At 43.1% G+C, this 14,607-nt stretch overlaps 2 protein-coding genes across 2 annotated transcripts in view; one reads left to right on the top strand and one right to left on the bottom strand.

Moving 5' to 3' along the window:
- ATP5F1 (ATP synthase, H+ transporting, mitochondrial Fo complex, subunit B1) overlaps positions 1 to 5,770 on the bottom strand; it is a 13,244-nt gene extending 7,474 nt beyond the window's left edge. Inside the window, exons 1-4 of the mRNA XM_008571942.1 lie at positions 5,637 to 5,770; positions 5,322 to 5,358; positions 2,106 to 2,251; positions 231 to 394 (exon numbers count right to left, since the gene is read on the bottom strand). Of these exons, the coding sequence (XP_008570164.1) occupies positions 231 to 394; positions 2,106 to 2,251; positions 5,322 to 5,358; positions 5,637 to 5,676 (387 nt within the window). The 5' untranslated portion in view covers positions 5,677 to 5,770. The remainder of the gene's footprint in view (positions 1 to 230; positions 395 to 2,105; positions 2,252 to 5,321; positions 5,359 to 5,636) is intronic.
- A 192-nt stretch (positions 5,771 to 5,962) lies between these two features.
- Positions 5,963 to 14,213, top strand: WDR77 (WD repeat domain 77). Its single transcript, XM_008571931.1, has 10 exons — positions 5,963 to 6,161; positions 6,409 to 6,594; positions 7,741 to 7,882; positions 8,165 to 8,214; positions 11,057 to 11,127; positions 11,263 to 11,317; positions 11,768 to 11,839; positions 12,414 to 12,522; positions 13,052 to 13,120; positions 13,773 to 14,213. The coding sequence occupies exons 1-10, from the start codon at positions 6,047 to 6,049 to the stop codon at positions 13,930 to 13,932; spliced, it is 1,029 nt and encodes a 342-aa protein (XP_008570153.1). The 5' UTR covers positions 5,963 to 6,046; the 3' UTR covers positions 13,933 to 14,213.
- Positions 14,214 to 14,607: the final 394 nt, after the last annotated feature.

Genomic DNA, 14,607 nt, shown 5'->3' with positions numbered 1-14,607 from the left:
AAAAAAAAAAAAAAAAAAAAAAAAGATGACCGGTAAGGGGATCTTAACCCTTGACTTGGTGTTGTCAGCACCACGCTCAGCCAGTGAGCGAACCGGCCATCCCTATGTGGGATCCGAACCCGGGGCCTTGGTGTTATTAGCACCACACTCTACCGAGTGAGCCACAGGACGGCCCGGCCTTAATATTTCTGCTACAGTCTAAAATGGAAAATAAGGTTTATGATTCTTACCTCATTGAGTTTATCAGCAAATTTTCCAATAGAGGCACCATATTTTTTAGTTATATAGATAAATAACCCTATTACTGATATGCCAGTGAAGGTCTCTGCGGTAATCACATATATTTCTTTGGAGAGACAATACAAGATAAGCCCAGTTCCGAGCATGTAGGGTCCTAAAAGAAGAAAGTTATTTTATGAATGGATATGCTATGTCTAAAAGGGAGAGAAGATAGAAGTATACTTCTGTATTTGATTAGTTGAGGGCAAAGTTAAGTAATGATTTAAAATAATCAGATTCAAAGACAAAACACAAGGTTGGGAAGTAGTATGGCAGAGTTCAAAGAACAAAGATCTGGACTCAAGGAAATGTGTATTGTGATTCTACAACTTATAAGAAACTGAGCAATGTAAATAATCTCTGAACTTAGTTTCCTTATCTGTAAAATGGGAATAGTACCTTCTTCATAGCATTGATAAAACTGAGAAATGATGTATGTAAAGTACCTAGCACAACAGCTCAACAAACAGGAACTATTCTACAAAGATGTCATGTTATTTTCTGAAGTAATTTGTCCAGCAAAATATATTATTTATTGATGGGAATACTGGACAAGATAAAATGTATACACTCTTGCCTCTTTTTATTGAATAGCAACCTGACACAAGAAATAAGCAAAAAACAACTAGAAAGTAATATGTATGTAAAAGGATGAATTAAAAATATCAGGATTCTCAACTCCTGTAGCACCTAATTATAAGGCTTCAAATATGGCTATCTTTTTCTTTAATCAGACCATGTGTTCTGAAATGACACAAACCATGACTTGTATTTCTTTAGGATTTACCTCTGTGCTTCCTCACAAGAAGTTCGGCAGGGACAGAGTAGGCTTTTAGGGCAGCATTTTACAGTGTTTCTGAGTACCAAAGGATATTAGGATGTATTATGAGAATAAAAGGGTTACACATTCAAATATATTTTACCCAGAGTTTCCCATACAAAGTTTCAACAGTTTTTTTGTTTTTTAAATTGCCTTTAATATATAAATTTTAAATGTGGGTTTGCAAGAAAGGCCTATCATATGTAACATTTTAATCACTTAATCTGAGGACACTCATGTTTCTTAAAATTTCAGTTAGGGAAATGCTACTTTAGGCTACTCCAGGATTAAAAAAATCTTTGGTTTCCAGTGTTCCACAGTCATAGCAGTATTTGGGTAAAGCAAGAAAAGCACTATGTGTAGTAGCAGAAAGAACCCTAAACTTAATCAGAGGACCTACATTCAAATCCAGCTCAGTCACTAAAGAGATAACACAATCTCAGTACATTATTTGTTTTCTACTTCTTCTGGATAATAAAAATGTCTTCATAGGACAGTTGCAAGGATTAAATAACATAAGTGAAATCATATTGCATTACGAAAATGCAAGGCTTTGAAACAGTTTATACCTTTCCAAAAGGAGAAAAACTGGACAAAGATAGTCTAATTTCTGTTTTCACGTGTATGCATACACAATTTAATGACATCTATTGATTTACCTGGCTTTATTTTTATCTATAGCTCTTTTCATTATCCAACAATACATTATACAGTTATTCATTTCTTTATTGTCTACCCTACAGTAGAATGTATGTTCTATAATGGCAGGTACAGTTCACCACTATATGCCTGGCATAGAACAGGCATTCAAAAAATTTGGTATATCAACAAATAGAAACAATGCTACAAAATTAAGTTAAAATTCCAAGTAAATTTATACCAAAGACAAGTTAGAGCAACCAAATCAGTTTTATTGAATCACCTTCACAATATCCTTTTAAAAACAGCTGACTTGGTATTAGTGGGACCATCCGTACATACTATCAAAGACTAGGCAAATGCTCACCTGTTACACCAGTTTTAGGATAAAGGAACTGGAAGAATTCCTCAGGGATCAGTCCAAAACGAACTTTTCCTCCATATTCAGGAAGAGGTGGTAGAGGGGCACGACTTGGCTGTCCTGTGTGAAAGATCCTTGTTGCCTGCAATACCCTACAGGTAGCAATTGTACAAATTTAAAGCCTATTCTTTAATGAGAATACAATGTATGAAAAATTAGCAGAAACAATGAATGGGAATAAGGATTGAGACAGTTTCCTACTAATTATAATAATGGAAAGATAACGGACTAGGAATAGGAAGGTTAGAGTCCAATAATTAACTGTGACAGGGCAATGACTTAATCACAGGCACTTAAGTCTGTATGTAACCTTCTACCCAATACTGAAATCCCTTCTATAAGGCTCATAGATCTCTCTAGTACTTTGTGTGTCTATTATTATTGAAATAGAGAAAAACATGGACTCTGCAGCCAGTGGTATCAACCAAAAATGTCTCCAGACGTTGCCAAAAGTCCCCTAGATGGCAAAATTGCCCCAGATTGAGAATCACTGATTTAAATGACAGCTCTAGACAACCCATTTTAGGCTGATGCAAATCTCCCCAATTGGTTATCTTAGTTCAAGTCCTCATCTCTTGCTTAAAATACTTTAACAATTTGAAACCTAGTCTCTCTGCTTCTTTTCTCACATTACTGCCAATGTTTATAAAATGAAAATTTGACTTCTCTCCCACCTAAAGAAAACAAACTACTTAATATAGCATACACAGTCTAGTACCTGTCAAATTTTATAACCTCATCTCCCTTCATTCTCCTACCCTTCTGCCATATTGAACTACTTACAACTCTCAAAAACAAACAAACAAAAAAAACAAAAACAAAAACTTGCCTTATGTTGCTCCTTCTGCCTGGTATGCCCTTCATACCATGACTTCATGCCAATGACTGCCAAGCCCAAGCAGCCCTCAGAACAACTCAAGCACATTCTTTATAAAGGTCTCCCCAATCTTGGGCTAACAATCATTCATTTAATCAACAAAACATCTACTGACTTTCTACTTAGGCAAGGCACTGGGAACTTAGCAATGAACAAAGTCCCAGCCTTTGACATCAAGTGTGGATGTGGGAAGTATGGATATGTATACAATTTCAGGCAGTTGCTGTGCTATAAAGAAAAATGGAGTGGGCCGGCCCGGTGGCGCACTGGATAAGTGTGCCGCTTGGGAAGTGCGGCGGCGCTCCCGCCCGAGGGTTCGGATCCCACATGCAGACCGGTTCCCGCTCACTGGCTGAGCGAGGCGCGGGGGCAACGCCGGGGGTTGCAGTCCCGTTGCCGGTCCCCGGTCCGGTACGGGGGCAACACTGAGGGGTGTGATCCGTTGCCGGACACGGAAAAAGACAAAAGACAAAAAAAAAAAAAAGAAAAGAAAAATGGAGCAAGGTAAGGGGATAGGGAGGAATGGAGGGGGGAAAGGCTTTTTTGGTAGGAGGCGGCGCTCCCGCCCGAGGGTTCGGATCCCACATGCAGACCGGTTCCCGCTCACTGGCTGAGCGAGGCGCGGGGGCAACGCCGGGGGTTGCAGTCCCGTTGCCGGTCCCCGGTCCGGTACGGGGGCAACACTGAGGGGTGTGATCCGTTGCCGGACACGGAAAAAGACAAAAGACAAAAAAAAAAAAAAGAAAAGAAAAATGGAGCAAGGTAAGGGGATAGGGAGGAATGGAGTGGGGAAAGGCTTTTTTGGTAGGAGGTTAGATGACATTTGAGTCAATGACCAGGGGAAAAGTGAGAAGAGCAAGCAGAAAGATCCTGAGGCAAGAATGAGCTTGGGAGTTTTCAGAGGAACAGCAAGTCCAATATAGTTGGAGAATGAGCTAAAAAGAGATCAGAAGGAGATGGAATCAAGAAGTAGGATGGGATCAATTCATGGTGGGCCTCTGGGTTATGCTAAGATTGGATTTAATTTGAAGTGGGATGAAGAACTTTGGAAGATTTCAGGTGGGGGATTGACATAATCCCTCTGACTACTGTGAGAATGGGCTAAAACGGGACAAGAATAGAGATGCAAGGAGAATAGTTAAGAGACTACTGAAATAGCCTAGGTGAAAGTTGATGGTGGTTCATATATCAGCAGTAGTGGGAGTGGAAGAAGTGGTCAGAGTCTAGATATTATCTGGAAGAAAAGCCTTGCTGATGTACTAGATACAGAGTGTAAAAGAAAATCAAAGATATTCTTTGTATCTTGTATTTATAGTTATTTTATTTATTATCTGTATTACTATTATTTGTTTACATGTATGGAGTCCTTTTTCTCTGATAAGTTAGAAGCAGTCAATTATAGCCTCACTTTATTGCATACAGAAGACTTAATTACAGATATATTAAACTCACTTTTTCAAGCCACAGGTTACCAAACTTTGCAAGCTTTAAGACTCAGTTTGGAAGCAATAAGAGAAATTTCAAAGAAAACTGACATGTTTTATGAAATAATTTTAATAGTAATAGCTGCTAACATTTACTAAGCACACTCTACGTATCAAGCACTGTTTTTAGCGTTTCACAAGAATTAAGCCTCTTAATTCTCATAACCTGTAATGTACAATTATCTCCATTTTGCGGATGAGGGAATTGAAGTCACAGAGCTAGTAAGTGTAGCCAGGTACACCCTGTTCTAAGCTTTAGAGCCCTCACTCTAACCCATTACTCTATAGCTGCTTCTCCTCCTGGACTTTGTGAGCTCCATGAAGGCAGGTACTTAGCCTTACTCATTTTTGTATTCTTGGTTATGTGGGTGTCAAGATAAACATTTACTGAATCAGTGAATAATTTCTCTAACTCATAGTCTGGCAGTAAAAACTAGGAATCTGGGGCTGAAAACAACATGGCTTCACTGTTTTACCTGACAAAATTTGTTCCTGGGTACGTAATCTAGTAACTCAGATTGGGCTGTTTAGCTGAAGGTCATAGGGAAAGGGGTGGGGCCTAGAAGACACCAAACCCAGTGTCTAGTTAGAACACATTATTTATCCTCTTAAAGTCTTTGTCATCAGGTGATATGAGGACGCCCCAGGCAGTTACAGGAACAAGTGTGTGAATAAGACCTTAAGCGTCCAAAATTACCTGAAGAACGTAATTTCTGGCTTAAAGCTAAGAGGAGGAAACCAAGAAATGAGACGAGGTGATAAAACAAGGACAAAGGGGAGTATTATACTCCTCATGCTTACCCTGGACCTAGAAGGGCTGCGTTCTTCAAAGACGGCGCTGCAGATACACAAGGCGCGGGTCAGCAAAGTCAAGGTGAAATCTAGTGTGCCCCTTCCTCGGTCCCCGCGAGGCCTGATCACTAAAGCCATGCACCCCTCTTTGCCGTCCCCCCGAGGCCCCGCTCCCTTCTGAGCGGCGCTGATCAATCCCCAGTCGGGCCCAAAGACTTGCTGCGCCTTTCTTCACTCCCTTTCGCCGCCCCCCGCCCCGTGACCTCCTAGACTCGCTTCTTTCCAATCACGCTGATAGCTCAGACCAGGGTCAACACTCCTCACCCACTGTGGCGGCGGCAGAAAGAACCACCCGGGATAGCATGGTCAGAGAAGGTCCAGGTAGCGGACTCAAAAGTCTCTGTGACCCCAACCGGAGAACCTGTCAGGGCAGTAGCAAGATGGCCGCTCACAAGGCTCGCGAGAAGAGAACATCGTGCCCTCTTTTCCTTCAACTATCGTCTGGAGATTTTTTTTCTCGCGAGAAGAGACATAGAGCTCTGAGAACTTGTTGCCGGGGGGCGGCAGCTGCCAACTGGGATGAAAGCGTAGAAGCAATTCTCGCGAGAAATATAGTTGCTGTCTCCTCCGGAGAGGGGCAGAGGCTCTGAGGTGCACCACGTGGGGATTGTCGCCGGAGCTGAATCTCGGGCCGGCGTCCGCTTTGGGTCTAGGTTGGAGTTGGAACCGTGGAGATGCGGAAGGAAATCCCGACCCCCCTTGTACCCCTGGCGGCTCGCGAGTGGAACCTTCCCCCCAGTGCGCCCGCCTGTATGGAACGGCAGTTGGAGGCTGCGCGGTATCGGTCTGGTGAGTCGAGATCCCCGGCCTGGGAGCTCCCTCACCCCAGTCCGGGGCGCCCCTCCCCGGGACTGACCCTTTGATCCACCCTCGCCTCGCATGCCATCTGCCGCCTACCTCGCGTTGCTGACCTGTCCCCAATCCTGCCCCGGGTTCCTGAGCTCAGAACCAGACTCGGCCCGGTGCTGGACGGTGCGGTCACCATGGAGACGAGCCCTTCCACCCCTCACGCGCTGACAGCTCGTACTCCCCGTAGATGGGGCGCTTCTGCTCGGGGCCTCCAGCCTGAGTGGTCGCTGCTGGGCCGGCTCCCTATGGCTTTTCAAGGACCCTTGTGCCGCCCCCAACGAAGGCTTCTGCTCCGCCGGAGTCCAGACGGAGGCCGGAGTAGCTGACCTCACTTGGGTGGGCGACAGAGGTATCCTAGTGGCTTCGGATTCAGGTGAGTCGCTTTCCTTTCCCCTCATACTCCTGGGTGGAATGGAGGCTTGGGGTACAGGTCAGTCCTTAATGTCTCATAGTCAGTGCTAAGATGATGCTGAGGCCAATCTGAGCTACCTTTTTCCATTTTTTCGTTTTCTTCTTAAATTAAATGCCTTCATTCTGCTTTCTTTGTTTTGAATGTCAGACTCAGCAGTGGAGACTTTGGTATTAAAAACAAAAATAAGAATTAGAGGCTGGCCAGTTAGCTTAGTTGATTAGAGCATAGCCTTGTAACACCAAGGTCAAGAGTTGGGTTCTCTTTACCGGCCAGCTGGCTCCCCCGCCTCCCCCCCAAAAACGAAATTGGCAGTCATTGCATGGAAGTTTAAAAGTGAGATGTTATGGGCCGGCCCGTGGCTCACTTGGGAGAGTGTGGTGCTGATAACACCAAGGCCACGGGTTCGGATCCCATATAGGGATGGCCGGTTAGATCACTGGGTGAGCGTGGTGCTGACAACACCAAGTCAAGGGTGAAGATCCCCTTACCGGTCATCTTTTAAAAAAAAAAATTAATAAAAGTGGGGTGTTAAAGACTGAGACACTGACACTTGAGCTTGAACACTACATATTAAAGACAACTTTTGGGGGGTTTCTGTACTTAGCCAGTCACTGTGTAAGACATTCAGTTATTCAACATATTTAAGACTCTGGAAGACATTTATTCACGTAGTTCAGCAAATGTTTATTAGTGCCCGAATAATTAGGAAGGGCTAATATCCCTGGGCTGTATGCTGTTTAGACAGTTGTGGAGACTTCATCCTTGTCCCATGTGAATTGATTTTCCAGTGTTCTCTCACTGGAAGCAGAATAATGGCATTTACAGGCCGTTCCAACTTTCCCTGTCTTGTGCTAGGAGCTTTCCCCACTTAGTTGTCTGGGCTGTTATTAGCAAACAAGTAATGCAGCATAAAACCAAATGGTTTGAAAGTTAGCTAAATCCTCTAATGATGTGGACTTTGCTATTACAGGAATAAATTGTTTTGTTAGTTTAGTGACAGTGACTACTTGAGTCCCAGTGGTGAGTTACTGTCTTGGTAAAATCCAAGTTCATGTTTGCCTTATCGCCCCACCCCCACCTCACCCTACCCTACCCTGCCCTGAACAGGTGCTGTTGAATTGTGGGAGCTGGATGAAAATGAGACACTTATTGTCAGCAAGTTCTGCAAGTATGAACATGATGACATCGTGTCTACAGTCAGTGTCCTGAGCTCTGGAACACAAGCTGTCAGTGGTAGCAAAGACTTCTGGTGGGTCCTTGTTATCATCATTCCTGCTGTTAGGCCTCCTTTGGGTATCATTACTATCCTGTTAACCTCTAGGCCCATTATAACATCCCAGTGAATAATTATAGCATGTCTATAAGATTTCCGTAGAGATTTTGCAATCCATTTTAAATAGATCATAGCAGGAGTCCAGGAGGCGAAGACATGGGACATACTGGTTAAAAGAAGTTCTTGTTTCAACATGTTTTTATGTTGATAGTGTAGTTAAGTGTCTGTTAAGGTTGTCTGTTTCCTTTTGCTTCTTAGCATCAAGGTTTGGGACCTTGCTCAGCAGATGGTGCTGAATTCATATCGAGGTGAGTATTCTTTCCTTTTCAGTCTTGGCCTTAGCTCATTTGTTTTTATTCTCCCCTTTGGGCTCTTCAAACTTTGCTTGGGTATTAGGAGCAGCAGTTCCATGTTCTCCTGCTTGATACTTTCTTTCCAAAACTGTAGTTAGGCTCTAATATCTACCCCTTGTTTTTTTTCTCTCAATCTCCATATCTCTACTGATGGCTTTGCCATGTTCTCAGCTACAGAGGGCTCAAACTCTTCACTTCTCTTTCACTCTTTCTGCTTTCCCACTGTTAGTTGGTCTCCAAGTTCTTCTGAGTCTTTTTCCATTTGGTTGATCAGCTTCCTATCTGTTTTTTACGCCCCCATTTACTTTCATGCTTCACCTATCTCACATGACGTTGACTTTCATCTCTTCACTTATAAACACACATAATAGCTATTAATTACCTTCCCCCTGAGGAGCAAAAATGTACCGTCAATGCCATAGCAAGTAATACTGCATGCTGTTATACTAAGATATTAATAAATCTAGACTGGGCCAGACTTTCCTGATGCCAGAGACGAGAAGCAGATTGAGGAAGGACCCTATATGGGCCACAGAAGTGACCCGCACAGAGAGAAGAAACTTTTGTCTTGATGTGTGGGTTCTTGGGAGAGACAAAGGTCATACATCTTAGATCTGAATCTGGAAAGATCAAGGCACTGAAATGATTTCTTTCTTTTTTTTTTTTATTCCTTTTTGTCTTTTTTACTGACCGGTAACAGGATCACAACCCTCGGTGTTGCACCTGCACCACGCTCAGCCAGTGAGCGGGAACCGGTCTCCACATGGGATCCGAACCCTCGGCGGGAGCACCGCCGCACTCCCAAGCGGCGCACTCTCCAGTGCGCCACCGGGCCGGCCCCACTTATAAGTTTTGACTCTTTAGGTCATTCATTGGTTTCTTATGGCCTGCAGATTAAAATCCCATTTTCTTATGGTATTCAAGCCCTTTTACTGTCATTACTCATTCAAGCATATGTGCTAATTTAATCCAATTACATTAGGTCCTTGACATTCTCGGGGGATAAATATTGAATATTAGCAGTTAACTTTATTTTGGGAGCCATTCTTCATGGAGGTAATGTCTAGAGCCCTAATGGATGTGTGGATATGAAATTTAGATGCTGGGTGATCGCTGTGGTTCTCTTAATGGCTAAATGCCTTTCTTGCCATTTCTAACTTCAAAGTGCATGTTTTAATTATGTGCCAGAGCAAAATAACTCATACATATCCTTAACCTTCAGGGTCACTTGCACATAGTCCAACAATAATGTCAAAATGCCAGTGCCTGAAGTCTATTACACTTGCCTTTTATTTCTTAGACATAAAATGTGCTTTCCTGGCTAACTCTTCAGCACTTCTCTCTTTCAGCCTTTTTCCTTAGTTCTTTGTGTTTGTGTCTTATTTCCCTCACTGAATTTGAAATCCTTTGAAGGTAGAGGAACCATGTATTCTTCATCTTTTGTATACCACCATGGTGCTTGTCCCAGAATTTTGCTTTTTTCAGCTAAGCATTAAATTCCTTTTCTGACTTATCATCCTGTTGGCTTTCTATGGATTCTTGGGCTAGGAAAGAACTGTGGAAGGCCGTTTAATCCTATCCTTCTGCCTCAGGGCAGGGCTACATTCATACTAGCGGAAAGCCTACTAAAATGACTTTAGAGAAGATGGGTTCCACAGCCTCTAATTAAATGTAGCAATGATCTTCAAAATGTTTTACATATAGATCTTTTAAAAGCATTTTGATGGTAATGCCAAGGTCATGGGTTCAGATCCCCATACCAGCTAGCTGCCAAAACAAAACAAAAAAAACCAAAAAAGTATTTTGAAAAAACTGTACCTCTCATATATTCTTAAATTGATATCTAAAAGATTTTACATTTAAGTAGTTGAACGGGAGGTAATTTCTGGCATATCATTTATTATACAGTTATTTCAAGTATATGTTTGTCAAGATTTTGGATTTGCAGATTAAGCCCATTTAATTTATGCAAAATGTCTACCAAACACCCTAACTGGTAAAAATCAATTTGCATTGTTAAGCAAGTTGGCTGAATTAGACTTAACTTTCTGTCGGAAAAAGTCTGACTTTATTTTTAAATTCAGATAAACTTGTTAGATGTGTCCTGACGACACCGTCTATCATATTTTTCAGTTCTCATTATTAGACAGAAACAGAGATAAATCACACACTTATGTTTGTGGTATGACTGAAATAGGGTCAGTCCTCTTCACTGAATTTTACACAGATGCTCTTTTGCTCTTTGGCTCTTATAGGAAAAGCCCCTTTCCCCTTAATTTGGAACCCTCAGATTTTTACACCCTTGAGAATTGTATTATGGAAAGATTTGGTATGGGTGAGAGGTATGTATGTGTTCCCTCTATAACATGGGAGAAGAGTGATTGTGAAAGTAGAGGCAGGTCAACATCAGTAACCAGAACTTCCTTGCAAGTTTCTGTATGCTGCTTGGAGGTATGTGTACTCCATTATGAAAACTGCTGTTCTAGAACTATTTAGCCCCTATATCTGGAATGTCTTAATTGTAAATTCCTTCACTATTCTTACTAAGCCCCTAATTTCTCCTTTATTGTCTTTACTAGTTCTTTTTTTCTGAAGCCTTTTCAGGTTTTATAACTCCATCAGCCTTTCTTCTTAGGTTTTGTCTAATCCATAGTTTCAGACAAAATTTATTAAATTGCATCACGAGACTAGGCCTGTTTTTCACACTCTCCTTCCTGTCCGTTGATTATATCTGGGCTTGCCTTCGTGTATGGCCTTCAGCTTCTTCTCTGTGACATTTCTCTTCCTCTCTTTACAGCTCATGCTGGGCAGGTCACCTGTGTTGCTGCCTCTCCCTACCAGGACTACATGTTTCTTTCATGTGGTGAGGTGAGATACAGCCTCTTCTCCTTCCCTAACCACACCTTGACCCTCTGTAGGCCATAGCCTCTGGTATGGAGAACTTCTGGCCAGCAGCTCCTCTTTTGGATTGTGAAATCCTTTTTCTGATCCTCCTTCTTTTAGGACAGTAGAATTTTACTCTGGGATACGCGCTGTCCCAAGCCAGCATCACAGATGGGTGAGTCTGAGAGCCAGTGGTGGGAGGGTGGTACTGGGAATCCACCTGGAAAAGGCTTTCTTTGTCCAGAGTCAAAGCAAAGTTGCCAGATTACCAGTCACTAGGCATAAATGACATAATGTCCTTCCCACCGAGGCTCTGCTAACCCTATTCTGTGCAATGAGTACCAAGAGAAAGGTCTGGTTCACGGGTGGGTGATTCACTTTGTTAGATGGGTGGACAGAGGGGCCAGAATTATCTTCATGCCTGAAGTGCTTGAAACTTGCTGTAATTTGTGTTCAGAAATGGTAGGAGGCTGATGATAAATAAATGTATGTTGTGAGGGTAAAGGATAAGGACACTATTGCCTTAGTAGGGCTTGGGAAACCCTGATTGAGAGTAATTTCATTTGAGAAACTGCTTCTTCTGGGCTCTGACTGTTGTTCTAGACCCCTCTTCTCTCCTTTGCAGGCTGCAGTGCTTCTGGCTACCTTTCTACCTCACTGGCTTGGCATCCTCAGCAAAGTGAAGTCTTTGTCTTTGGTAAGGCAGCATGTCAAACTGCATATTGACTCTGGGAAGGGGGAGGATGAGAAAGAAAGAGCTAGCACTGTAGTGCACAAGGCTCTTCTTGCTCAGTTTCATCAGCACCTTTGGGAACTAAATGAATTATCCTAATGAGGGCTGGGGAGATGGGATGATCCAAAAGTAGTCTTAGTTTAGCTTTAGAGAACATAATGATTTTTTCCCCAGTGGATTTGATTCTTGATTGTTTGTTCGGGCTCCTGTATTCTGGGCATGGCTAGAAGTCAGTGAGCCACAAAGCAAGGTGATTGCTCTATAGGGAATTCTGTTCAACTGTGGGTAGGTGTGGCACTGTCAAGGCAATGAGGCCGTGCGTGTGGTGATATAGTTTGTGATTAAAATAATAACTACTTCATCTGTTAATTTTCACAACCACCCAATGACTTATTGTTCCTACTTTATAAAAGAAGAAACTGGTGCGCAGAATCGTTAATTTGTCCAAGCCTGAAGAACTAGGATTCAAATCCAGGTCTGGTTGACCCCAAAGCGCATGCTCTTAACCACCGTGACATGCTTCCTCTCTTTTCTGTAGGTGATGAAAATGGTACTGTCTCCCTTGTGGACACTAAGAATGCAAGCTGTGCCCTCAGCTCAGCTGTACACTCCCAGTGTGTCACTGGGCTGGTATTCTCCCCACACAGGTACTATTCATTGTCATCAGGGGTTTGGTGGATGTGAATGGGAACAGTGAGGGAGGATGTGTATGTTGGCAAAGCATTACCTGATTACGTAGCTCCTTAAAGCAGACAGTGCTTTAGCTGAGGTTTCAGAATGTCAGAGATCTCTTAAGACTATAGTGCTTTCTTGGGTTGTACAGTCTCTGACTGAAAATGGCTGAAATGTGGTTTCATTCCTGCATAACACCCAAAATGATTAATATTGTGGGGTTGGAAGAGCCTGTGTTTCTGAGTTATTGCTGAAGCTCTAGAGAGGGACCAGATGGGGTGGTTAGTTGCCAGGATGATTGTCAATCCTGGCTTTGCTCCATTTTTCTCATCTTTCTTTGGGACTTGAAATGTGGACTTGAGTGGTAGCCATACCTTAACCAAAAGTGAGAAATAGGCTGCTTTCTCCTCTGGGTCAATTTCCAGTGGGAGTGAGGCCAGTCCTGTCAAGGTTTTGTCTTGGGATCCATGGGCTTTACCTTTTGCATACTATTCCCTTTCTTAGCGTTCCCTTCCTGGCTTCTCTCAGTGAAGACTGCTCACTTGCTGTGCTGGACTCCAGCCTTTCCGAGGTGTAAGTGTGAAGTGGAATCCTGTGATCAGGAATCAGGGATGGGGAGCAGTGGTGGGTGGGTGGCTGGGCCCTTTTTCTCTCCAGAAAATGGCATTCATTGTCTCTTTGGAAGGAGAATTCTCCATCTGTATCTGAGGGGACTGGGTGATGGAAGCAGGCAGATCTTTACTGTTTGCCTGTTCCTGGGGCTGATACACACCAGCTACAACCCTGGTAGAGGAGGAACACGGGTAGGGGATGGGATTTCTAAGTCTAGCATTCCAGCCCTCTCCCACAAGGGGGCAGTCTACCCTTTTCACATAAAGAACAGTGTATATGAAATGCAGTCTGCTATAGGGCAAAAGGCACCAGACAGGAGATCTGAATTGTGCTCTCTTTGCCACGATTTGCTGCCTGACCCTGACCAACATCACTACCTCACTCTATCCACCATTTCTTCATCCATGAAAATAGAGGACAGGATTGGATTATTGATGACATCCACTGTGGATAGCTATACTGCTGTCTTGGTGATGAGGCCATATAGATGGTGTAATGTGTGTAACACACCAAAAAACGTGCCCTGGATGTGCAAGTTCTCGTTCTTCTGCAGGTCTGCTTTTTTTTCTTGTCTCTACTATGCCCAAACTTTGCTTTTTTCTCTCTCTCATAGGTTTAGAAGCCGAGCCCACAGAGACTTTGTGAGAGATGCCACTTGGTCCCCACTCAATCACTCCCTTCTTACCACAGTGGGCTGGGACCATCAGGTCATTCACCATATGGTGGCCGCAGAACCTCTTCCAGCCCCAGGACCTGAGAGTGTTGCCGAGTAGACTGGATTTAAGACAAAGCAAATCTCCCATGAGTATTCACTCCTTGCTCCTACCTCCTCAGTCTGTGAGACAACACAGGAACCTTATATAGTATGTTGATATACTAGATCCGTGCACTTAGCAGGTATTGTCTCTCAGCCTGAAGAAGGCTATATTCTGGGATCCTGTAGTCAGAGGGAGGAAAAATTTTCATGAAAATGGGTATGTATGTGTGTCTGAATGTATGAGTGTGTGCACAGACCTATAATTTTTGGTGATGGGGGGAATAAAAAAAATCCATCTCACATCTTCTCCAAATACCACCCCCTCGCCACCAAAAGTTGACAGAAGGGTTTTATGCTTTCCATATAGCTGTCTGTGAGGAATTGGCTGTGTCTGGGATGTAGGCATCCCTGGATTCTTGGAAGCACCTTTTATGCTACTCATAGAGATAGGAGCAACTTTATTTTTTTATAGAGTGTAATTAACCATTATCATGGGAAATATTTCCCTTTGTAAAAACGCAACTCAGCTCACTTTGAGAAAGAGGCAGGACACATTCAACACAGTTTTACACAACTCCTTGTCATTAAACTGAATCAGAAACCCATTTTCTGGCTGAGGAAAAGATTTGACTGGTGCCTGTATAATGCCTTCTCCCTTCTCCCTTCTCCCGATTCCCCACTGGTGTTGTGT

The sequence above is a fragment of the Galeopterus variegatus genome, unplaced genomic scaffold (genome assembly GCF_000696425.1).
Source record: "Galeopterus variegatus unplaced genomic scaffold, G_variegatus-3.0.2 Scaffold45, whole genome shotgun sequence".
Lineage (NCBI taxonomy): Eukaryota > Metazoa > Chordata > Mammalia > Dermoptera > Cynocephalidae > Galeopterus > Galeopterus variegatus.
The sequence above is the reverse complement of the archived record's forward strand: the minus strand, read 5'-3'. Positions and strand labels throughout refer to the sequence as shown.